Source organism: Halichoerus grypus, chromosome 6, assembly GCF_964656455.1.
Source record: "Halichoerus grypus chromosome 6, mHalGry1.hap1.1, whole genome shotgun sequence".
NCBI classification, from domain to species: Eukaryota; Metazoa; Chordata; class Mammalia; order Carnivora; family Phocidae; genus Halichoerus; species Halichoerus grypus.
In genome coordinates this window covers 140,491,444-140,518,383 of record NC_135717.1, presented here as the reverse complement: position 1 = coordinate 140,518,383, position 26,940 = coordinate 140,491,444, and the positions used below count along the sequence as shown (strand labels likewise).

Here is a 26,940-nt window from a genome sequence, read left to right as displayed (position 1 = left end):
TCTGGTAGTATCTATTTCTTATGCTGTCTTTAGAGATAAGTAGTAGTAGAGGTTAAAAATAAATAAGGGACAAAATGCTAAAAATACATTTAAAAAATTAGGGATAAAATGCTAAAAAAATAAGGATCTAAGTGCTTTAAAAATATATCTGATGCTGGGGTGCAGAACTGAGACAATTTCTAAAATCATAAATAAAATTTAAAAAGAAAAATGGAATTATAGCCATTGATTGTAACATTTGAAGTAATTAAGTAGATGTATCACTTTAATGGACTATTGTAAAAGTAGGAAGGCTGGGTTCAGGGTTGACCTGTGGGCGGCATCAATATTTTTTGAATGATTAAAAAGAAAATCTCAAAAACATAGCCTGAGCTTATACACAGTAGAAATCTTTTGCAAATGGGTGATTAAAAACCTTTTGTAAAAGGATGATTTTTGAGGCCCTATACTAAAAAAGGGAAAATAAGGAAAAGCTTTATGTTACTGTGTCTCCACTCAGAGGATGTACATTTCTGTTTTAAAGAAACAAAAGGAAGAAAAAGGTCTAGTGGTCTGTAAAGTCAAATTCCATCTTCATCTGTTGGGAGGTGGAAGGAGAGAGAACTTGAGTGAACTTAAACCAGTAAGGTGGCTTTGACTGTGTCATGGAAATTTATCAAGTCAGAATAGAAACCTGGTCAGAGATGCTTTTCCTAGGGGCTGGAATCTAACAGTGGGAGCCGTGTGCTTGTTAGGGCTCTTCCTGGCATAGCTTATCTCTTTCAAACACCTTTACATTTTCAACATGTGCTTGGTCACTTCCAGATAAGGCTACTTCCATTTTTTTCCCCCTAAATTGCTTGCACATTTAGTTGATCACTAAAATAACAATTTTTTAACTTACATAATTGCTTCATCATCTTATGACTTTTATAATTTTTTACTTTCTGGCAACAAAGCCAAAATCACAGGGTTGGATCTCAGTGGGTTGGATTTAACCTGCTTAAATCCAAGTGTCAACCTGAACCAGACTACTGTGATGAATGGTTCAGTTTCTAGATTCCAAAGCTGTTTCTTGAATTCCTTCCCCATTTCACTCATTATCTTTCTTTTTTTAAAGATTTTATTTATTTATTTGAAAGAGAATGAGAGAGAGAGAGAGAGAGAGAGAGCACATGAGAGGGGGAGGGTCGGAGGGAGAAGCAGACTCCCTGCCGAGCAGGGAGCCCGATGCGGAACTCGATCCCGGGACTCCAGGATCATGACCTGAGCCAAAGGCAGTCGCTTAAACAACTGCGCCACTCAGGCGCCCCTCACTCATTATATTTAAAACAACACTTAATACTGTTAGATAAAAGAAAATGAAAATCATGAACAGAATGTTGATGTAAAATGGAAAAAACAATATCTTTAAATTTGTGAGAACCAAAGTCAATCTGAGACTACAATTTATTCACACAGCTATAATTTTCTGTGGTTAATGGACAGTAGCATGAAAAAAAATAGAGCATATATCAGTGAGAATAAGTACTTATTCAGGTATAAGAACGTGATTGGAATCTTACTTCATTTATTATGAGGAACTTTATATCTGGTTCTAGTCATGCAGAGATAGTTCATAAACCAGACATCTGTTTTATGAGGCTTCCTATATCATGATAAAAGGAAATAGTCACTCAACTTCAAACCAAAAATTACTATTCCTAAGTTGATATCAAAGAGGAAAGGCTCAAGAGTTTAAAAATGTAGTTGTAGAATTATTTACCATTAAAAACTTACAGAGACATTCGGTAAATACAATGGTGGTGAGAAAAAGAGAGAAGTAGATTTGGATAGAGGGAAAAGGCCAGGGTGAATAGGGAGGTAAAAACAAAGTGAAAGAACACAAAAAAGATTGGCCAAGAAGAAAGAATGGGAGATCTCTTGCTTATTGGACACTTACACATACCAGGCTATACTGGGCACTTTATACTCTCTCCTACTTAATCTGTAAGACAAGGGGTAGATAATGGTCAACCACTTTCTAGATCAACAGACTGAATTTTAGAGAGCTTAAGTGACATGTCCAAGTTCTCTGAGCTGGTAAATGGACTTGTCAGAATTGAAACGCAGGAGTGTTTGATCTTCCAGACAGGACTATTTCCAGAAACCAGGGTCACTGACAATAAGCAAAGCAAAGATTGGCGTGAGGAAGGAAAAGGAGACCACACCATATACCATGAAAGCAGGAGCAGTGTCTACCTGTTTCACTTTGTTTAGTACCTACACAGTTCCGGAAATGTAGCAATATATAGTAAATATCCACATATTTTTTCTTAGATAGGGAGAGAAGACATGGAAGAAGAAAGGAAGAAATAGAAGAGAGAGAAAGAGGGCAAGTAAGAGAGTGAGAAGAAAAATGTGATTCTTTTTGGGCAGTCTATCTACTCTTTTAGATTCTAGAGTCAAGCCTGTCAGCTTACTGTCAAGTCTCAAACTCTGCCCGTATTCAAAGAATTTTTGAAAGAGGAAAACTGCTTGATGGCTTTTACATTTTCTTTCTTTCTTTCTTCCTTTCTTTCTTCCTTTCTTCCTTCCTTCCTTCCTTCCTTCCTTCCTTCCTTCCTTCCTTCCTTCCTTCCTTTCTTTCTTTCTTTCTTTCTTTCTTTTCTTTTCTTTTCTTTCTTTTTTTTTCTGAAACATTTTCTTAACTCAGGCAAAAATATTTGCCAACTTTTCAGAAACCCAGTAAGTGTGATCTTGGAATACCATACTGCTTGATAGTTATCAGGTGAAGGTGGGGAGTATGAACTCTGGACAGGTAGCCATTGTGAAGCATGAGTGGGTCATATTTTGATTCTCAACCAACAAGCTAACCATTAACCAGTCAACTAATAAGAACCTTGCCATTAATGAATATTTGTTACGGTCCCACTTTGCACCCCAACTGCAAGGAACATACAAAGTAAAATATTTCAGTCAAATAAAATAATTCAATGAAATAGCTCATTACTTTCTTCAATAGAAACGTTATGATCAAGTGATTCTTTTCAAACAGATCTTGGATTTAATATTGATACTAGTTCACTCAAAGAGAAGAACTACTTATAAAAATAACAAAATTTACCAACTCAATATTATCCTTGGGTGGGTTTTGAATGATATCCACAGTGGGGCTAAATTGATTTCAGTATCCACGAATCTAATTTCGACTAACATATTTGGTTAAGTTATATATCTTTCTTTCCAAAAGGAAAGCAGAGCTCAACTCAAATACCTTTTATTCCTTTTTTACAACTACATAATAATTTTGGAGGACTAATAAGATTCGATTTCAGTACAGCAATCAACAAACCTGTTCTAAAACCTCACTTAGTTACATTGGTCACAGAAAATCTTGGGTTGAGAGGACTCCCAGGTGATGGGCTTGGTTGAATTTCTCTGAGGGCTTGGGCCTCTCTTTGATCTCCCTGGTGGCCCCGACGTGATCACACTTGACACTGTTCTATGGAGCCTCACTGAAGGAGGCTGTTGACAATCTCTTGGGCTTATAATCAACCAAGGGATTGTCAGGACCCCAAAAATGGCTGGAGAAAAGAGCTGCTTTAGGAATTCAGGGAAGCTAGAGTTGTTTGCCTTTCTGATATTGGCCTATTGAGACATTTGCACAAAAAAACACTAGGCAGGCCTAGCATAATCAAATCGAATTGATTATTATCTAGTTTAAATGCACTAAAGATATTGAACTTCCCTTTTTAAATCACAGAAAAATCCTGGGCTGAACTATGAAAACTGGGGAAAAAACAACAAGAGTACTATAAAAATGTGAGTCATTTAAAAAATGGATTTAATATCAGCCTTTGTGAATTATATTTGATGTTCCACCCATCATGCTCTGATATCTGTAGGGGAAACAATGAATGGTCTGTGATATGCAGACATAATCAAGGGAAAAGTGCTATTTTATTTCTGTTTAATAGCTACATAACCTATGTAGAAAACATGAAATGATTGTGGAAAGATACAAAGAATAAGATGATTTTTCACTTTAAAGAAGTAGATGTGTGCGTGTCTGGCATTTTGTAAGCTTTTTAGAAGCAGATAGTGGGCATGTGTGTGTGTGTGTGTGTCCCGGAAATTATCTATAGACACGGCGGGCACAGATCTTTCTCTTTTCTTTCAAATAAGCCCAGAAGAACTGTATCCTTTTTAATGGGGTGATGCAATCAATCCCTTAACCCTATTTTCCCAGCTGTCAGCAGCTGGAGGCCCACATCATCCTGTGTAGAGAGCGTCTCTCAATAGGTTCTTATGTGAGTAGCAACTGGTGAGTACAGCTTGTCATATTAGAAATGCTACTATTTTCCTTACCTCTTCCTTCTCAGCACTTTGCAGATCACGCCACTCCTCAGTTACATGACCGAAATCCACTGTGTTCATGGGGACTTTAAATTCCCCAATGATGTCATGCTTGGAGAAACGATCAAAATCATACACGGCCATCACCAGGGTCTTGCCACCCAATTCTGAGTAGGGCACCTAAATAAAGAGATGAGGATAAAAATCTGGTCACAAAAATGCTTAAAATGGATGACTTGGTTATAGTGTTTAATTTTAATATTTAGTTGCAGAAACAAAATGAGGATAATTGTGCTTTTAAAAAAAAAGGAATCATTTGAATAACTGCTTGAGGCTCAAATTGGGAGAAAATAGAGACTTAACCATAGTCATCTTATCACTTTATCCTAAAGTTTTAGAAGCAATTAGTATTACTGATAATGAGACTTACTATTAGTCATGCTATAAACACTTTAAGATTTAGCAGTGTCGGCATGCAGTAGGCACTTAAATATTTATCATTTGAATGATTAGAATGATCAGGTGGGAATTTGTTTGATAGAAGAATAAACCAAGCGAATTGCGCTTGACTGTGTAAGTTTTACTTGTAGAATATTTTGTTATTGTTATCAGTTATATTTTCAGCTTATTTGGGGTAGAAAACTTGTTTCAAAAGTTCTATTAACTCTTTCAAGCCATTTGGATGGCACAGTTGAATGGAGCAGTGATTTATAAAAAGATATGCTAGGAGTCAGAAAGGATTGAAACGAAATTCACAAGTTGCCTCACCTACTCCCTAAAATAATTTACTGATTGACAGGAACTGACTATAAAATTGATGTCTTAAATATCAGAGATGCATTATAATATAGATCTTGAAGTTCCTTCTTAGGTATGACACTTTTTAGGATGAGTCGTGGCAAAAGGCCCAGAACTGACGAATTCTCCAGCTGTTCAGATAGATCTGGGACAGATGCTATGGGTTGGGATTTTTATTAGTGACATTTTTAATATTCAGGGAAAGTAGTGCAATCTAAGCTACGCTTCAGTAATTGGGTAGAAATGCCTAATTAAGAAATTGTTTAGACCTGTATTGAAGTTTTGATCAATTTTTATTTATCGGTGCAAATGGTTGTCTTTGCTCCCTCAAACATTTCTCAGTGAACTCTATATATTGAGGGGGAAGGAAGCATATTTGACTATAACTGTATAAGAAATTCTAGTTTTTCAAAAGTTTTTTTGTCACTTACTTGTCATCTATTGGGAATCTGATTAAAATACTTTGATTAAAAAGGAGGAACAATACCTTTTTCATTTTAGAAGAAAAAAATAAACCCTTCCCAAAACTGAATTTCAAAGGAAGAGATGAATTTTAGAGTAGGGATAAACTCTGAGAAATTTCATCTTATTTCTGAAATTACTCTGGATTTTTTTTTTTTTTTTTGGTGATTCTATTGAAATAACTTTAGTCAGAAAACCTGGGCTTGGGGTTTGGCAGGCCCGGGCCTGGGTTTTCCCACTTTCCGGCTGAAGGACCTGGGGCAAGTGAACCAACTACACACTTTTCATCTACCAAATAGTGATAATAGTAGGGCCCACTTCCCAGGGCTGTTTGAGGCATTTAGCAGAGTGCTGACACAGTAGGCACTTCTATAGTATTTGAATGATTAGTAGCTCCTTCAGGTGGGAATTTGTTTTGAGGAAAAGAAGCAACACTTAGGTTGGGGATGTCAAGTTCATGTCAAGTGGATTTGAACTCTGTTTTAAAGCTTGTCCTCTTTAAACTGTTGTGCTTCTGTTCTATCATCTTGCCTATTGGCATTTCAAGACGCGTAATCTACACGGTCTACTGGTGAAATTAACTAATTCTCTGGAAACAGCAGCATGGTTCTTAAGTGTATCAAAATATATTACACTTTGGGTTGATTTATGGTTTGATCAACATTCTTGAAATAAAATGGAACCTGATAAAATTTTATAGGCAATTTAAAAACTTCAATAATTAAACTTCATGAGGCCACAGAAATTCTTCATCAGATTTTAGGAATACATTTTTTTAAATTAACATATGAATAACTCAAACCAGAAAGCCCCCTTTAGTAAATCAACAAATTTAAGAATCTGCTTACTAAATCATGGTTAGAAAACGCTGACCTAAATTGAGGTTAAAACATAGTCAAATAGTATGACTGTGATTACCATTTGCAATATTTTATTAGTTTTATTTTCATTTTGTTTTGTGGTGTTTTGGCTGTAGTGATTAGTTCTTCGTAAGTGGAGTAGTTTCAGAATGTTTTTATTGCTACTCTAAATGAACTCTCTGGGTATAGAAAAGTGTAGTTTTTTAGAAAAGATTACTGACAAGACATTGGGGATTTTTTTTGTCTTAAAACCTCAAATTTCAGAGTGAAGAGAAAGACACTGCTCTTTTACGAAATTGGAAACAGGGCTTGAGAAAATGACTCATGCCCTTGGTTTCATCCGTTTATTTCATACCCAGTATTTGCCAACTTGAGGCACATGCTTTCGCGAAGGCTGGCTGATAGAGGAGGGATTCTGAATCTGCCTGCTGGCGTATTTACAGACCTTTCATTTTTCAGAAATGTATTATTTTAAGTAATGAATTTAAAATTTTTTTTCATATATTAAAGATAGCTACCAAAGCACTGTTTTTATGCATGACTTCAAGACAAGAGCTACGGAACTTGTGTATGCAGAGATGCCCGAGGCCCGCAGAGCACGTTTTCCTGTCCAGTTATTATCTTATGGCCAGAATCTCTCTTGGTGATTGTCAACTGAGGTGTCTCAACAAGATGAAGAACACTAGGGAAAAGATGACAGTTGAGGGAAAATGCTAGAAATGTGCAAAAACAAGGGGTTCCTATCCTTTTTTATTGATAGGTTAAGAATGGTTTCTGTGTGCTCGGATTACCCCTGTATACACAGAATTTTGCAATGAGAATAAAACCAATTTGTACCATTTAAACAGTGGAACACAGCTTACTCGGTTCTGAGATTGTGGTTTATTTTCAGGAACTTCGAGACTTAGAAAAAGAATAATTTCATTCTTCCTTGGGCTTTATTTTAGAGAGGGGGACACGTTCAAGTCTATTGGCTCACCGATAGCTGACCTTCCTTTGTAGATGTGAAATGACAGCCCCGTCATCTTCCAGGCTATATTCTATTCTGAAATGGCTGAGCCGAATCCCACTTTGACCACATCTAAATGCAGTACAGAATCCTCACTGGACTGAAGTTAAGAATTTTGAATATTCTGAGCAAACTCATCTGTGAGCCTCTGAACAAGGGGCCATGTGCACGTCTATGTATGTGTCAGGATGAGATTGGTCTTGAAAACCACAGAGGAAAAGTTATTAGTAAGTACAAAAAAAAAAAAATACCTTGAAAGTAAATTGCTCATTGAAGACAGGATTAAGGGTCTTTCGGTGGACTTTTGTCTCAAATTTCTTCTTTTTATCAGGTAGCAGAAACACTTTCACATAGGGATCCGATGTGCCCCCCATGTCTAAGGCGGGCAGCTCAGCAGCCTGGATAATCCCTACCAGCAGCTGAAATGAGAGACAGAATACAGCAAACATAAGCATTGGTGGACATTTTGGAGAAGATTGACTTGTTCGCGATGTTGCATATTGTGATCTCTCTCTCTCTCTTCCTCTTTGCTTTTAATAAACTATTTCTCTTATCAATCTAAACACAGAAGGCAAATGAAGCAAGCCATATAGACTTCAGAAACCTAATTATGACAGATGCAGGCTCTAGGAAGCCTGGTTTTCAGCACAAAAGAGGCTTTTTAAAAGGTTGCTGATTACAGTTAAATATGGAAGTCATATTTGCAAAAGGGTTGCAATCAAATAACTTTCCAGTTGCTAAAAGCCCTTGTGCATTATTTTTCTTTCCAGGGCGTGATTTGTAAGTGGAAATAAATTGTTAAACAATAACAAGTCTGTGATTATAATGTAGGAAATTTTTATTCTGAACTCAAAGCTTCAAACCAGCAAAATAGAAATTTCTTAGAAATTGGGTAATATTTTGTGATAAAAATAAGATAAGCAAGTTTCTATCATATTTGACCTGTATTTGTACGATGCCTACTTTTTATTTTAACTTACAGTAAAGTTATTATTTATTCTGAAATTAAATCTAGGACATGGAGTCAAAGAAGTATAATTTTGGTTTCACATAAATGAATGTAAAATTACAGATATGGTTTTTAATGCTAAGTGACTAAGTTTCTGATTTTTCTTTTTCAAATGCAGAGATTTCTCCATGTCTGTTTTCTCAGTGATACATTCCTGTCTTACTTATGAATGTGAGTGTAGGCTGGCATTGTTATTTTTGGTAAGAAAATAAAAGGTGTGAGTGGACTCTTCCAGATGCTCTGTCATCAGACATTTTGTATCAACAGACTGGCTTATATTCCCATGGGAAACAAAAGTAGACTCTTACTCAAGGTTATTTAAGACATACTTGTCAGTAAATGTGGTTACATTATAGCTTTTCACATCAGGCCTAAAAATTGGAGCCTGTGCCTTTTTAGCCAAATAGAGTGGAAATGCAATTCACTTTCTTTAAAAAAAAAAAAAAAAAAAGTCACATTCATTTTTTGTAAAACTGACCTACCATGTTTGTAAGAGCGCTTTGGCTAGTTGGCTCAATTTTTAACCAGGACCAATACTCTGAATGACTGTTGTTTCCATTTTAATGCTCAATATGTTAGTGACATCATCATAACAACAGTAGGAATAAGAGTGCTGGATTGTAGGTATATAAAATACGGATGGTCAAAGAATAGCTAAAATAGACATCAGATTATAAAGACACGATTAGTAAAGCAAACAGTTTGTCTCTTGCTTTGCCACTGGTATTTGGAATTTGCCTGTAGATAGCAATGTGAATAAGCAAGTTTCTATTTTCTCCTTCTCACTTTTTGAAATGAGTGTTCTTTTGGGCAGGGAATGCACTAGTGCTATAACCTAAACTCCTTAAACCTAGATAACTTATAGTTTAAAGATTTTTGGATATTTTGTTGATAAGGGGTGGAATTACTTCTAACCCCCCCTCCTCCCCTTCTGCTTGAGAGACAAGTATCACATTTCCCTCTGCCATGAAAGCTTCTCATTTAGAGCATTTTAGGGTTGACTTTTAGTTTTGGTAAGCAAACATGTATATTTGATTACAGCTTAATAAATAAAATTCCTCAGACTTTATCTTTTCATGATTCATAGGAACCATTTTATAAATCAGATTAGCTGAAAACACTTGGAAAAAATTGATGCATACTAATTAAAAAATATTTCATCAGGTAGAATCTTCTAGATCCTCAGAATAAAATACCTTTGTCAAAATTTGATGTTTGCTAGAAGGGGAACAGTAAAAGCACTCATTATATTTGAGTAAAAAAAAATCAGTGCAATTTTCTTAAAGATGCTTTATAAATAATACTTAAAATACTCCAGTTAACTTAGAAGTTTCAAAATTATGACTAACGAGGATGAGATACCACTAGATTTCTACTGGATAATATGAAAGTAGAATAAATTAGTAAAAAAAATACTGGATACATATATAAAGTCACGTTAAGTTTCTGGAAAAAATGTTACATGTTAGTGTTGACCTTCATTTTCATCAGAATATGTAAATATTAGGAAGTTTTGCTCTTGATCAACTCCTGATTGTCAAATTTTGGTAGCTGGGATAGAAATGATCTCAAATGTCCTATTTAATTAACTATAAGTGGTATATTTATAAATGTGTATAAATCCATACCTATAAACTTGTATCTGTAACCAAAATGCAGCTTTCTAGAATGTGTTATGAAATAACTAGCCAGGGCTGTAATGAAGCTGATCAAATAAATTTTTTTAGTATGATAGAGCATATCAATACATTTTTCATGAGGAACCGTCTAGAAATTCAGAAAGTTAAGACATTATTTAAATTGTTGATTTCTAAATACCACCCAGAATTCTTGCAACTACATAGAACTCTCCCAGTCTTACTGACTTTGGACTTTGGTTGTCAGAGCTGAGCTTTGGTGTTTTTTTTTTTTTTTAATGTTCATTTCTCATCAACATCGTTATTTCAACATCAGTGAAATAACACAAGCTGCATTAGTAGTAAATGTATTAACAAGTATCACTTCTTCCTCATCCAAAAAGATAAGTGAAGCAAAACAGTTAAAATTCCCTTTGTCAGACAAGGACATTGTCCTAAAGATTCTTAAGAGCTCGATCTCTTATTCAACTGATTCTACTAATTCTTTTTTTTAAAAATTTATTTAAAGTTTTTATCTATTTGAGAGAGAGCGTGCACATGAGCGTGGGTGGGGGGGAGGGGCAGAGAGGCAGGAGAGAGAGAATCCTCAAGCAGACTCCCGCTGTGGAGCACTGAGCCCCATGCTGGCAGATCCCAGGACTCTGAGAGCATGACCTGAGCCAAAATCAAGAGTCAGACACTCAACTGAATGAGCCACCCAGGCGCCCCTCCACTAATTCTTATCTAGCGTTTTCATTTAACAAGTCAGAAGGTAAAGGGACATGGTCAATTTCGTGGGTCCTAGAAGGGTTTTTTTTTTTTTTTTAATGTAGAGATTTTTTAACATTTTTCTTTGAGCTACCTTTAATGCGGTTAATAAAAGGTAGCTAATATTATCATCCATCTAGGTGGCACTTCACAGCTTTTTGAGAAGTTGAAGCAGGAGTGATTGTTTTGTCACTGCCTTCAGTTCCTTAACACCTGTTGGGCAGTAGTCACAGGCACTAGAAATCAAGTTGCTGGTCTTTCTCCTTTCCTAGAACGGTTAACTCATTGGTGCTAGGAATTTTACCTAGTATCATGATATTACAGAAGGCATTTCTGCCTTTGAAATTCATGGAAGGGAGTCAGTTTTTCATCTTTGATTCCTTATCAAACAGTTTTTGTTTTAAAGCTTTGGTTGAATGGTGGTTTACCTCAGTAGTTCCTTGCCCTGTTGGGATTGAATTCCATGAATTCCAAGGGATATTGTTGTAGCTCAGGCTGATGGGCGGGTAGGAGTGAGACTGTGGCTGGGAGCTGTCAGAATCAGAACGACTATCTGCAAGTTCATTTGTATTCTGCCTGCCTGCAGTAAGTGCCATAAGTAGATGTAATCGGTTGAATACTGTGAATTCTAATTACCAGAAGTTAAATTAGCAAGTAGGGGACTGCCTGTACTTAGAAATGATTTCATCAATAGCTTTGATAATTGCATTTTCCCTTCTCAGCAAATGAAATGTTTTAAGAAGTATCTTGCTTCAATTTCTACTTGGTAATTTCAGAAAACGTAATGGAATTAGAAGTCATTTCCCACCCCTCTCAGACCTGGTTATTCTGGAAATCATAATCCAGTGAATATTGAAGTTTCCCCAATTTCTCCTCTTCTTTGGGTTCTTCTTTTTCTTCCCCATCAGTCAATCCTGTTTCAGCGTCATCGTCCTTTAGAGCCTAGGAGTAGGGAAATGAAGTATATGTGAATTCAGGTGAATTCGTTGAAACCCATATCAACCTGGGCCTGTGGTTATACTTCCAAGCTGTTAGAAGCAAGCACTAAGATGCTGGAAATTCATTTGTCTGACACACATTCACATTTGCTGCTTATATATTTTTAAAATTCCACTTGTGCACGGAATTTTCTTCCCCAATCAGCAAGCAACATGAAAGCGATGGAAAAGCCCCTCAGAATATTGCAAGCGAAAAATGTAAAGTTGTTGCAGACAAAATGTCGACTTGGATTCACGTTTGGCTTTGGTAAAACTGCTTCTTTCAGAAGTATGACAAACATGCTATTAACCAGGCCAGGTTTCACATTCATGTAGTTTAAAGAGATCTAAGCTCAGCATCATGTAAAACATCATTGTTACATGCAGTGGAGAACTTATATGAAATGAGTGGCCTTTTCTTGCCTTGTTTCCTATAAGAAAGATAGCTGAATAAGTGATTCTCAAAGAATTTTAATTTCCTATGTTTCACATATACATTTATAATGGTTATGGAAAAAGTGGAAAAAACATGCCACCAGCAAATGCATGTTTAGAGGAAAATCTACCCCACTTCCAGTTGAAATTTAACATTTTATTTTTGTAACAGCTCCACAGAAAGCTAGGCTGAATTAAATTGATTTATGGATCTATTTGAGATTAAAAAAAAAAAAATAAAAGCAGTTACGTTTGCAATTTTGTCAAACTGAAATCAGCATTAACGTTTATTTTGCATTGGTGAACAAAAATCGTGGTTCTGAACTCTCAGTTTGGACCAACTGAATAGTCTTTATAATCTAAAACTTAAGTGTAATGTAAAATGAAATACTAGAAAGCTCATCATTCCACAAAATACATTCAAATGCTCCTCTCTTTTGAAAATAAAAATAGATAATGTATTTTCCCATGAAGTACAACAACTTTGCTGAAAGAAAATCAAAGGTTATAAAGATTATAAATATTAGGTAAGCTTTGTTTCTAGGGATATGCATTGTTATTGCTTTAGAGAATTAGGAAAAATAATTTTAAAAGCTATATGTAGTTATTCAAAATTAAAAATGATAAAATTACATTGCCCTGATTGCTAGTGAGATGGAAAAATTTGAAAATCTTTATGGTAACCAATTGTATTTATTTGTCTGGGAACTGCTGGTGTATACCCTTTGCTAAGTGTTCTGTTGTTTTGTTTGGCTCTTACTGATTTCTAGAGACTCTTTGTGTTTTAGTGGTCTCAACTTTTCTGTTATGTATATTGCAACTCTTCTTCCCTAGTTTTTGGTTATGGCATTTTCATCGCCTTTCGTGTGTGTGTGTGTGTGTGTGTGTGTGTGAGTGACTGGACTGTAGAATCTCACAGAAGTCAAGATAAGGCAGAGTGGGAGACTGCTTGATATCTGTGACAAAGTAAAGGAATTTTAACTCTTGTCAGCAGGTTAAATCTGAGAATTCTTGTAGTCAAATGCAGAAGTATAACCAGATCTCAGAAACGCAAGAGGCATCAGACTACAGCTCCATCACCCAGCCTCTTCCCACCTTCCAGAGTGTGTGGTCTTTCTTCTCTGCTGAGAGAAAGCTTTACTGTTCACTCGTGCATTTACACAGAGACTCTCTGTGGTGCTTCAAAATGGCACTGAAATTGACAAGCTTTTCCAATTTGGCTCTACTCCGCTAACTCCAATTTGATCCTAAAAAAAACCTGAGACTTGGTGGCATTGTATCAATAGAACTCATTTGGGTGGGAAGAGCATATAAACAGAGTTGAGCTGTAGTTGGAGGTGCCTCCCTTTCTGTGCTTCTTGAAAAATTTCAGGAGCCTACAATGAGTTTGGAAAATTAAAAATTACCATTATTACATCTGTGTAGGAAAGTTGGGATACGAAATGTTTTCCTGAGTAGTAAAATGTTGGTTTCCTGATAGCCAAAGGCAGGAAACAATTTAATTACTTAAAAATTTAATCTTTTAACTTGGGTGGGGGATAGGTCATTATAGAGAACATGCTAGTAAAGTGACCAGAAAAGACAACTGAGTTTAATTAGGGGAGCTGAGGCAGTGAAATCACATTGCCCTTTCAAAACCTTAGCTGTCTGTTAGTCTTTACCACTCCCATAGATGTGCTTAGAAAATTGCAGCTTAGGTAAATTGTCTCCCTATAAGATTTTAAGTTTTTAAAAATAATAGCAAGCTACTTAGGACGTATTTCTGTCGAAAAATCTACACGTTACTCTATCATAATTATAAAAAAAAATTCATGGATTAAAATACTTTTTCAAAAGTCTCTTTCAGAACTGACAATTTACATATCATGTTTCAGCCCAGTGCAATTTGAAATAGCTGAGATATTAAATCTCCTTCTTCCTAAGTGGTTTTTGCCCTAATAAAAGGTGCAGGACCATCTCTGCAATTATTCTGTATGAAATAGGGCTAAATTTTTGATAATTTCTCAGTGCCACTGTTCATCACCGAAGTGATTAAGTCTATTCTTGTCCTGAAGGCTGAGCTTAAGCAGGATGTCTTCTGTACCATCACATTAAATTCAGACCTATGACATCAGTAGCTATTATAATATCTCAAGAGCAGTACCCCTCTACCCACCCCCACTACCCCTCAACAAAATGCGGAGGAAAATGCTTGTAAACCCAGCAGTTTTGATGGTTTGCTAAATTGCAGTCGCGAAAGCTATGTGCTGGGAACATCAGATCTTGTTTTAAATTTCAAAGATTTAGTGTACATGCTTCTGGCTTGCTTCAACATTCAAAAGGTGCGTCATTTTACAACCATCCGAAGGAGAAGCTCTTCTAAGAGAAATTGTTCAGGTTTGGATTTGATAAGGCACACTTACGAAAGGTAGCACAAGGGACTGAATTTTCTTTCTGTGCCCATCAATTTAAAAACTTGAGCTTTCTAATACTGTTCTATTTAATCAGTTAGTAATGTTTAAAATGAGAACCCTTTATCTTAAAAAAAAATCAATTTATTTTTTTTATTACAGATTTCTTTTATTTATTTAAAAAAATCAATTTAGTTCAGCCTCTTGATGTGTGTCAGAATGGTACACCCTGAGCTGTGGAACCCCAGCTGCCAGGCCACTAAATGTATTGGAGCGTTGACGAGCTCTGTTTCTAAAGAGCAGAGGAGACCTACCGCAAGGGGGGGGTCCAGAACAGTCATGAGACATAACACAGATAAGGAGGACATAGAAGGAAGAAATAAAAATTAAAAGATCCACACACATTAGCAAAAACCATGGAGAAATGACCTTTCCAGACCTATCACTTTGCAACTTGATATTGTCCCTCTGCATTTTCAGTGTTCTCAAGCTTTCAGGAATTAAAAACAAAAACAAAACCTTTATATATAAATCTTATGTTATATAAATACACTGTTACTAGTGAGTTTGTTGTCATTATGGAGTTTTAAAAGTCTGTTGATTATAAAATTTTAACATAGAGACAGTTAGCCATGAACATTGGAATTTGAATTTCTGTCCATTCTTACATAGATTGAAATGGTGAAAACTTTCTGGTTGCCTAGAGCCTATGTATCTTAAGAAATCATGTCTAAAATGCCTCTCACATCTGTTGTGTTTTTCAACGAGAGCCATAGACTATATTTGTTTTCCTCATGTTCACATCAATACACTGTTTAAAATATTCTGAAAATGTAATTAGTTAAGAATTTTACTGAATTTCAAAACTTAGGCTGTTCTGAAGTTGGATGATTGAATGGTCACCATGTGATGTACTTCTTAAAACTGCACATTCTATTTTGCTTCTTCATCCTTCCTCTTCATAAAACAATAGAACCCATTATTAGCTACTATTGCCTGCCTTAAAAAGTAGCATAAGCTACTGTTACATAACTGTTTACCGATAAGGCCTATTTTTGCTTGTCCAAATGATATTTCATTTTGTACATTTAATAGTTCATAAATTAAAATAAGATCTATAAAATCCTACATAGACAAGTAATTTACTTAAAATGATGAGATCTTTTTGAGTGGTTGAAATCCTAAATACTTTGTTGTAATAGTAGATCACTGTAAACTGTCACTGATTTCCTACCAATATTTCCTTATTTGACTTATTTTCTCTTCCTCTCTCATCCAAAGGAATAGATGATCATTGAAAAATTAACCACCATCAATTCTCTGTATGTAGTATTTTGAGATCTTGGTCATTTATCCAGGTCATTACAGGGGTAATAAACACCACTACTATACTGTAAATTACAATCTTACATCATACAGAACAAATTCCACAAAGAAGAAAACAAATTTCTTACGCTAGAAAAAAAATGCTGTAGTTATAATCTAACATTATGTAGTGCTTTTAATTGTTAATTCTTGTATATGGGAAAATCACATTTGCATTATATTATAGTTACGAAAATGATAGGGCTGTGTTCTCAAAAGGTTGCTTAGATAGAGCTGAAATTCACATACAAATTATTCAGTCCCCGTCCATCTAGCACATTGTTCTTACACCTAATCTCCCAATAAACTGTTTAAAGAAATCTCTGTCAAGGTCTACTTGTTATTGAAAATGTTGAAATAAACAAGACCTGTTTTCAAATTGTAGTTTTTCTGTAACAAATTAACCGAAGAGAAAAAGCCTTATTAGGACCCTATGGTCGAACTTCTGTGGCTGTGATTAGAAACTCAGAAGAATGTAAACCTTGTTCTGAGCTCAGGACAAATCTGAGTGTGAGACAGGCACTGCATACATTCTATAGCTCTGAAACCAAACAAAAGTTGAGTGAGTGCAGAAGAGCCTTTGTGAAATTGTTGTCAACAGACATTACAGTATCTTTGAGAAAAAGTGTTTAAATCTCAAGCTGGGGAGTGGAGTTGGTGCCCTGAGTGGATGGTTAACTAGGAAACTATGCAAATGTGCTAAAAATGCCCTCCTTGACTAAATTGTTCTTAAGAAGATTCACCTAGTCAAGAGTTCAATTAATAGTAATTAATTCGTTTAGAAAAATTAAAAAAAAAAACTGTCAATGTATGTTGCTATTTGGGAATAAATAAAACTTTTGAATTATTTGAAAGGCAACAAAGATAATTGAAAGTGTTCTTTCTATGAAAAAGCTCTACATTTATGTTATTAATATGAATTAAATATTCTTTAAAGATACCCAGTATGAAAATGATTAAAAAAAAATTGAAGAGGCATTTAATTATAACTATTAATAGTAAACTTTGTTCTGAACCAAATCATCCAGTTAATTTAATAAAAATAGACCACGATGTAAAGAACATCCAAATAGCTTACTGAGACTCTGGAAGATAACCCAGCCAGATGGGTTCCATAACCTGTGTTGTGGTTTCATTATCCCTAAAATTCTTCCAAACAAGAATTTTGCCCTAAAATTATGCCCTGTTCTTTAGGACGAGCTCGTAATTCTCTCCCTTTTAACTCACTGTTTAACTCACTCTTCCTGAGCGCCTATTATTGAGGTGGATGGATCTATAGGAATGGTAATTTTCATCTAGTGTGATAAACGGCCATAAGTCTGAGTGATTTAACAGTGATTATGAACAGTGGTAATGTGAGAAAGGCACCCTGCCCAAGAGGGAAAGCATTCAGATACTCTCGATTCTGTTTCTCTAACTCTAAATGCAATTAAGACTGGCTGAACAGATGTAATCCAAATACTCAGGCATCATTCCAGTCTGCTGGGCCTGTCAAGATGGCCCTGCCAGTCGTCGATGCCCTTTTCTGGGTCAGATGCTTAGGAGCCTGGAAAACCCTACCAAATGTTTTCATTGCACTTTGGGACGTTGAGTAATGAATGAAAGGATTGCAAAGCATTTTTGACAACAGTGACATCTGTCCAGAAGTTGTTTACTTCTATACTTATCTGGTATAAAATAATAAGCCATTTATTAACTTTTAATAAAATCATCAAAGAAGTAATACAGAATGAAGACATTACCTGATCTTTCATGGTCTTCCCTAAGTCTTTCACATCTTTCATGTTAATGGCATTCTTCCCTCCCTTCTCTTTTCCCTTCTTCTTGTTTTTCTTTTTGAACAAACATTTCTTACAGATACAAAAGCAGCAGGTCAGGACTAAAAGGACAGCAACTATGGCTATGGCGATTAAGGCCCATGGTGGCACTGAAAGAAAAACAGATGTAGAAGGCATTAGTAATAAACATTTCATGTACAAACCTTTTAACCAATCAGCTACAAAAGTATTCACTGGTTAATTTGTATTTATTGAGCGCTCCAGGCACACCGTTCTGTGTCATGTTACCTGTGTGTCCCCTGCCCGGATGGTGGTTTCTGTTTCTACTTCACCCTTCTGCACATGTCAAATATGCCTTCCTCCAAGCTAGATTTCCATTCATCCATTCCTTCCTTCATCCAGAGCACAGCTCTGGAGTTTGGCCTTGGAGTTGAAATCCTGGCTCTATCATTTATTAGCTCTGTGATCTTGGGCAAGTCATCTAATTTCCCTCTGCCTCAGTATCCTCATCTCTAAAGTGGAGGTAAATTGGTAGGTATCATAGACTTCCTGAAGATTAAAATAAGATGCATTTCCTGGCACATGGTAAAAGCTTAATAAATATTAGCTGCTATTACTCATCTGTTAAATACTAGAGGTTCTATTGATATGTTCTGGGTATAATGGGAGGGGCGGACATCAATTGAATAACCAGAGAAAACACATATAATGTAATAAAGGTGAGGAAGAAGTACTTGGTGCTCTGAAAGTCACCCATTCTAAAAGTAGGACATTTACCTGCTCAGGGCCTGCAGAGGCAGGGCAATGGTTATGTTCAGTGGATCTGAAACCAGGCTTTGATTCAGGATGGCCACTTTCAGGCTGTGTGACTCTGGCTAGATTGCTTAACTGTTCTGAGTTAGTTTCCTTCTCTATAAAGTGAAGATGATAGTGGTACCTATTTCGTCTCCTTTGAAAATTAAGGGAGTTAATACACAAAAACTTTTAGAATGGCATCCAGCACATAGCAGGAACTCGATGTTAGCTATCTATTTTCAAGGCATACAGCTAAGTATTATGGGTAATGTGGAACACTCCGAGTATATGTTGGGACATAAACATGTACACTAATAAATACATATTTAAAAAAACACGGAAGTTCAGGGGATATGCTAGGGGAAATTGAGAGGAAGAGATGATTTTTTAGTAAAAAGGCTTCAGATTTATCAGCTCTGTTTAAAATAATAGAGCATATATAAATAAACATAAAAACATTTTTCTATTACAGTTGTCCATCTACTAAAAGTGATTCTCTTTTCTTATTTGGTGTATCCTATACCATGTGCTTATATTATAAAAAAAGCTCTTGTGGAAATATTTAAGATTGCACTTTGCCCGGAAAGGATTTATTTAACTATTGAGATTGATCAGAAGAAGTAATTAGATTTGCCTGCTGTAATTAAGAAGAGACACTGGACACTGAAATGGTAAGAAAAAGTACTATTTTCTTCTAGCTACACAAACATCATTAGGATCAATGATTGCTGAACACAAGTCAGGACTACTTCGGTAAAGCAGAGGCACTTAAAAATTAACCTCTCTTCAAAACTCAGAAAACCCCACTCTTTGCTGTCCTTCTGCATTTAGCTTTTGGTGTCGAACACTTACTATGCGTGTTATTCCAGCTTACGATTGGCTAATAAAGGTTAGCCTAAGGACATATAAAAGCACAACTTCTGAAATTGTGTTTTCAGCCAAAGAAATACTGGAAAGTAATATATAAGTCCACACCAAACACCATGTTTTCTTACGTTCTCTAATCTCCTTAAACAATCATATTTTTAAAAATGTTAATTAAACTTATGTAACCAGTGATATCATTCATAACACCTCATTTAAAACCTTATACCTCTTCTGATCTAGTTAAAACCCTGCTACGCATGAACGAGAGAGTCTACGTATTCATTGCAGTTCAGACAGTATTAATAATGACCCTTCATTTTGAACCTCGTAAATTATTCTTCTAGTCGGACTTGTGTGATAGTCTGTCAGAGAGTTACATAAAAGTCTCTTAAATTACACAGGACAAGACAGAGATCATTTGACAACTTCACAGAAAGAAAATAGCGAAAGCACAGCAACATGATTTAATCACAAGGAGTTAAAAACATAGGGACATAGTATTACAGGGGGAAATCTTAACTAGTGCAACTTGAAGGTAAATTATAACCATTGAGAAAATTTTATTTTGTGATTTTTATTTTTTAAAGTGCTGCCGTATTCTAGGTTTGATCTCCTGAATAGCTTAATTTCTAACTTTGAATATTCTATATTGAATATAGGAAACTCACAAAATTTTCCTCACAATATACTGGCACCTTTAGATAGAATTAAAAAAACCTTAAGGTTATCATTTTGTGTACCCCTACCTATGAAAGCCTGACTGAACTGATATTTGGAATATAAACCACCATTTTTAATTTGAGTTATTTGAATTGAATTCTCATCTTAAATTCTGTGGAGATCAACCAAATACTTGAATTGGTAAGTTTGGTAAGAAACACCATCTATAGTATTATTCATTAGTAGTATTTATAGAAATGTTTCAATATGAGTAAAAAAATATATTTTCTATTAAGCTAAAAATTGATGGAAGACCTACTTAATATGGGCAAGCAGCTGCTACTGTTTTTACATTTATTAGCTCACTTAATATTTATAGCAGTTGTGTTCATTACCCCTTCAATTTTATACAAGAAAAACTTTATACAGAGGAAAAACTATAGATGAAATAGTTTGAGAAATTCAAATATATCTTTACATTATTAGCTAAAAAATATATATATTTTAAATGTATACAAAGGAAAACATCTTTAGCTTTGAAACCTTTTTAATAAAACATTCTGTATTAAAAAAACAGTAAAAATAAATAAGAGCAGAAGATGCTGCCAAGAGTGATTTCCATAATATAAAGTATGGCTTCAATAAAAAATGGGCTCATCAAAATATTGCTATTGGCAGAAAGCTATTAGCTTATTGTTACTGTCACCCAACTATGATTAAATGGAAATTTTATAACAAGAATTTTAACATTTAACTTAAAGACCTTTCAGCAGAAAATAATAGATTAGTGTAAAAGCTTTCCTTTAAAAATGTTATTTTCATTTTCAAGTTAATAAATTAATCTCACATTGTTTAACCCAAAGGTAAACTGATGCATAAGAATTAATCAAAGTCAATTCTAAACTGCTTTTGATGTTTTAACTTAGACTTTGTGGTAGGCAGAATTCGGATTCCTCCAAAATGTCCACATGCTATCCCCTGGGACCCATGAATAGGTTACTATACACAGGAAAAAGGACTTCTCAAATGTGATTTAGGATCTCGAGATGGGGAGGTTATCCTGGGTTACATCCAGATAGAACTGATGCAATTACTAGAGTCCTTACAAGTGAAAAAGACAGGCAGGATTTTCAGAATCAGAGATTTGAAGATTCTATGCTGCTGATTTTGAAGAGGGAGGAAGGAACCATGAGCCAAGGAATTAGGTGCCTCTAGAAGCTGGAAAAGGCAAGGAAATGGATTCTCCCCTACAGTTTTAAGAAGGTGTCAGTTCGTATAGCCATTATGGAAAGAGTATGGAGGTTCCGCAAAAAATTAAAAATAGAACTACCATATAATCTAGCAATCTCATTCTGGGTATATACCCAAGGGAAAAAAAATTTGCTGTTTTACAGTAGTATATTCACCCCTATGTTCACTGCAGTATTATTCATAATAGCCAAGATAAAGAAACAACCTAAGTGTCCATGAATGGATGAAGGGATGAAGAAAATGTATAAATGTATAAAATTGGAATATTATTCAGGCATAAAAAATAAGGAAATCCTGCCATTTGTGACAACATGGATGACTCTTGACGGCACTATGTTAAGTGAAAAAGTCTGTGATGGAAGTCATACAGACAAGTCCTGTATGAGCACATTTAAATGTGAAACCTATAAAAGTGGAGAACTCATGGAAACGAAGAGTAGAATGGTGGTTACCACGGGTTGGGGAGTGGGATCAATGGGAAGGTGTTGGTCAAAGTACAAACTTCTAATTATAAGATGAATAAGTTCTGGGGATCTAATATACAGCATGGTGACTACAGCTAACAAGACTGTGTTGTATATATAGATGAAATTTGCTAAGAGAGTAGATCTTGAATGTTCTTACAACACACACATGCAATCATGTGAGGTGAAGGCTGTGTTAACTAGCCCAATTGTGGTAATTATTTCATAATATATACATATATCAAATCATTACACTGTACATCTTAAATTTAGACAATGTTATTTGTTAATCTCAAAATTGGGGATTAAAAAAGGAATCCGCTCTTCTGACAGTTTGGGTTTAGCTTAATGAAACCTATTTTGGACTTCTGACCTCCAGAATGAGGAAATAGTAAATTTGTGTAGTTTTACATTTGTGGTAATTCATCATAGCGATCAAAATCTCAAGAGATAGAAATCAGACCTCAAGAGATTTGTGATGTTCTGCATATAGATGATTCTACAATTGGAATATTAGTGTGGGCTATTTCTATATTTTCTATGATCTTCTCATTCACAGCTTTGACCTATCCCTTCTGCAACCATTCTCATGACACTAACATTGTAACCAAGACACCCTCAAAGACAACCAGTGGTTTTCCTGTGGCCGAACACAAACAACATTGTCCATGGTATGAGAAAATCTTGATCATATATTCCTTTTTGAAATTTCCCTCTGCTGTTGTTTCTGCTGCCCTTACCAGCATCATCTTGTATGGATCTGACATTTTTCCTCTTTCCTTTCCCATTCCCGAGTCTTTAAATGGAGTTCTTATTCCAAGTTCTTAGGCCCTTGTTCATTTTCACATTCACTCACTGTTGAGTGCCTTCTTTCCCACGCCTTAAACTTTTACATCAGTTATCCATTCTGTTCCCTCTTAAATACGTTGGGACTGTATCTCCCACTGCCTATAGAATGTTTCCTATGAATCCGTCATCTCAATCCAGTTCACCAAACCAGCTTTATGACTCCTCTTAGTTCTTCAATGATTGCCTGCTTGTTGTATCTTGGAACCACGTGGAAAATTTTCTCCCAAGCCTGATTGAGGGGCAAGTCGTGCCATTTCTTCTTCCATATGTTTTATGCTTCCTTTACATCTATTTCTACTTGTAAGGTGTGGGCTGGAGGTTACCTTCCATGTGACAGAGTCACTCGTTGCTCTTTGCTCAGTTCTATCCCCATGTCTTCCTCAAACATATTCCTTCTTTCTTGAAATGCTATTCCTCTTCTTCAGTCCATTTAAATATTATTTCTCAAGGCTCAGCAAAAGTGTCCACGTTGAGGGATTTTTAAATAAAAGTACTACGTATGTTTGCTAAAATTTCCCCTCCCACCCAGTGAGAAATATTGACTATGTAGTGGAATACATTGGGTCATTTAGGCTAGTATAAAAAGATGTCTTATTGAAAAATAAATCCAAATCTGTATAAATATATCAAAGGCATTTTAATATAACCCTACACATGAAATTCACTTCTTAAAAACTCAAAACTCAGCTCTTTGTAGACTGTTCATGAATTGAATACTGGTATTTGATAAAAACACACAAAAAAATAATTTGGAACCATTTAGAAGTAAATTTGCGTTAGCAGGTCTTCTGTTGGGGGAGAAAAACCAAACAACTATTTCCCCTTATCAAGAGAGGCCATTCTTGCATGAGGAGTTGGCATAAGTTAAGCAGTTTAAAAAATTAAGTATTTAAACAGCTATTATTGAACATCTATTTGCCTGGCATTTTTTACAGGGCTGTAATATAGTGCCAAGCATGGTTTGTATAATCATGAAGCTTACTATTTACTTCCTACATGTTAAAAAGTAGGTCTTAATTATTTTTTTAAAAGTTAATTTCTTAAATTTGCCAAACTCTGTACTTAGAGGATAATATGGTGTTTTCAGATAGAATCTCCATGGCTTAATGTGCACTCGTGTACAAATTTAGTGCTCTAAGGGGGACGTTTATTGATGAAAGTGAGCAGTAAATATTCTTTTTTACAATAAAAATGTTATTCTCAGATTAAAAAATATTTTTTTTCTCCAAGGGGGGCTTTGGCACTAAGCAAATTTGTAAAAATTATTTACTTAAGGAGCCCTCATAAACTTTTTTTTTTTTTAAAGTAGACACTCTGAATTTCCTTCTCTTTAATAGAGCCAAGTGTCACTGAGAACACCTTGTATTGCAGAGGGTACATTTATGAAAGGGAAAATCTTACTATTCCTGAAGAGTAGCCCGGGGTGTCCCGTTTATGCCCCCCAAATCCAAAGTCTGCTCATCAGATAGAGTAGTCCTACAGAATGAGCAGTTGGGGAGAGAAGCTTTATAAAATTTACACAAAGTGCCCAATGGCCAAGAGGAGCCTGGTTCTAGATTTCCTGATTCTAAGCTCTCACTTCTAAATAGAATAGACTTTTTTTTTTTTTTTTTTTTTAATTTTTTTGCCTTCTCTAAAATGCCTCAGTCCTACCAGCTTAGTGCTCAGTAAATGTTAGGTGGCTTGAAAGAAACCCACACAGCCATGTTCTTGGGCTCAAGTACAGGTAAGGTGGAATGGTCTCTGAGGTACAGCTTTGTCTCCAATATGTTTTCCTTCGGTCTGCTACTCAGTCGCATTTCCTCAGCTCTGACTCTCCTGCCACATCCCTGGGTAGTCAGCTTTTGTAGTCCCCTAGGCTGGCAACCTTCTGGTGCATTTCCTCATTGGATTTTGGATAAAATCGAGGGCAAAACTCACTGTTTTTTTATTTCTGCCTCGATTTCACTTTCAAGGGCAGCTCTGCATTATCTGGCAGGTTCCATTACCATTCATTATATTAAGAAACAACCTAAAATCCATTTCTCTTTCACAAGATGGGCTGCATTTTCCTCTCTGAGAAATAGAAGCTTGTGCATTTACATCAATCCTAGATATTTCAGCCAAGAGCCTCAAGATGATCTAGGTAATACCGTTGCTATGGCCACTACAGAAATTCAGCAATAACTTCAAGCCTTTTCTACCTTTGCCACATCTCTGTTTTGTCCTGAGTGCCCCATCGCTGCACTGATGTCTATATCATTCATCTTATGAAGAACTTACATATTTCTTCAATCTTACATTTGCTGCAGCTTTTCGCCAACTTCCAGGTTTACCCCAAACAATCTGTCTCTCTAGATCATCAGGCATTGATGCAAGACGCAGAATAGAATGTGAAAATAATTCTACTGTTAAACGGTGAGAAAAAGAAGCTACTGCAAAGCTTTACTTTTAGACTGTTTATGAATAATTTTCAACACACAAGGATAATTTTTCAAGAATTGGCAACAAGCCAAATAAACCTTGCATTTGAAGGCTTTTTCTAAATGGCAGAATGCAAATAGAAATAAAGCATTGGAAATATGTGGATTAATATTCTCATTAACCACCTCTGGAGACAACACATTAAATGTGAGATTTAAAACACTGTATGAAGTCACACAGAGTATGGCTTAAGAATAAACCAACCAGTCAAAGGTCAGAATGAAAAGTTTCTCTTATAGACTGAAACAGCTTCAAAGACTATGCATTCTTCGCTTCTGGGTATTAAACTTTTTACTCAGTCTTGAGGCTAGAGTTCGAAGCCTCCGTTGAATCATATGGCTCTTTTAAAATACGACAAAATCTATAGTGTCTTGATGGGAAAATATAAGTGCATGTGTGCACAGGGCGTGTGTTGTGTATTTAAATTTCTATACAACTGGGAGTGTGTGGTACCCTTGTGGAGATTACAGGTCCCGGTCTAAAAGACCGTTGGATTCCAAATTACAAACTCGTTTCCCAGAAGCATCAGGGTAAAATTCACCAAGATGAGGGAATTTAAAACAAACAAACAAAAAACTTAATCCTTCATTTGGTCATTTGACCTTTTATTTATTTTCTTGGTAATCTGTGATGTGCTTATACTATGCTGGGGATGCTGGGGGAAGAGAGAAGGCAGGTCCTTCTCTCTAGGAGCTTGCAAAGAATACCTTCCAGGAAAAAACTAGAAGGAAATAGACAGTTCAGTGTTAAGCATAAAATTCAGAGTAGGTGGGCTCTGTAGGCAGCAGGTTAGGGAAGGGTAAGGTAATGGGTCCTAGAGTTCAATGAAGGCTCCAAGCAAGAAGTGAGTCTTGAGGTAAGCTCCAAAACTGGCTTGCTACACAGTGAAAATAGCATTTTGGGGACTTGAGTTCTTTTCTTCCCTTCCTTCCTTCCTGACTCCCTCTCCTCTTGTCTGTTGTCTGTCTCCCCTCCCTCCCTCCTTTTCCTCCTTAATTCTTCCTTCTCTTCTTTCCTTTGGTTTTTAGACTACCTTGTTAAACAAAGCTCTCAGCAAGACACTTATGAATCTATATGGCCTTTTTTGGTCACAGTAAATGAAAAGACAATTCCTTATAGTAAACACATGTAGCCTTCCCTAAATAGCCTTCAGAATTACCCTCTTAACACATTTCACATTCTCCTCTTCTATAGTTCTGTTTAGCTTTTTCAATATTGCTCCTGACAGAAAGCAAACTGGAAGATATATCTGTGTAAATAGGTTGTAAAAATGATCCAAGCCATTGAGTAGAGTTAGCTACTCATTAAGGCAGATGGATTGTGTAAACAGTAATGTAAGAGAGAGGCTCATTCATTCATTCATTCATTCACTCATCCATCTGAGTGTCTATTTAACACATTAATGCTCAGGACATTGAAGGAATAATGAACAAGTTTGAAATAATCTACTTAAACAGCTTATAGTCCAGCTGGGCAGAGGTGACATGATTCTTCATGATAATAGACATGAAGAAAATTGTGAACAACACTGGACAGCATATTAAATGTCAAATTAAATGGGGTCTTTGGCTTGACTCTGATTCCATTATGTAGTCAAAGCAATCTTACTCATCAAATGAACACTTACTTAGAATTACTTTTTAAAAACCTTAAAACTTAATAAAATGGGAAATCTGCCTCTCTAAAAAAACTGTTAATACATTAAAAAACTGTTAATATATTTAAAAACTTCAGTAAAATATAGTGCTTTAAAAAGCACAAAATCATTAAAAAAAAACTGTTAGTACATTAAAAAACTGTCAGTAAA

At 35.6% G+C, this 26,940-nt stretch overlaps 1 protein-coding gene across 2 annotated transcripts in view; it reads right to left on the bottom strand.

Annotated features, from left to right (window-relative positions):
• SYT1 (synaptotagmin 1) overlaps positions 1 to 26,940 on the bottom strand; it is a 525,751-nt gene that overhangs the window by 132,333 nt on the left and 366,478 nt on the right. The window contains exons 5-8 of one of the 2 annotated variants that reach the window (XM_078076347.1): positions 17,749 to 17,933; positions 11,659 to 11,781; positions 7,698 to 7,865; positions 4,330 to 4,497 (exon numbers count right to left, since the gene is read on the bottom strand). In XM_078076347.1, coding sequence (XP_077932473.1) covers positions 4,330 to 4,497; positions 7,698 to 7,865; positions 11,659 to 11,781; positions 17,749 to 17,933 — 644 coding nt within the window. The remainder of the gene's footprint in view (positions 1 to 4,329; positions 4,498 to 7,697; positions 7,866 to 11,658; positions 11,782 to 17,748; positions 17,934 to 26,940) is intronic. The other variant, XM_078076348.1, reaches the window with a different exon arrangement.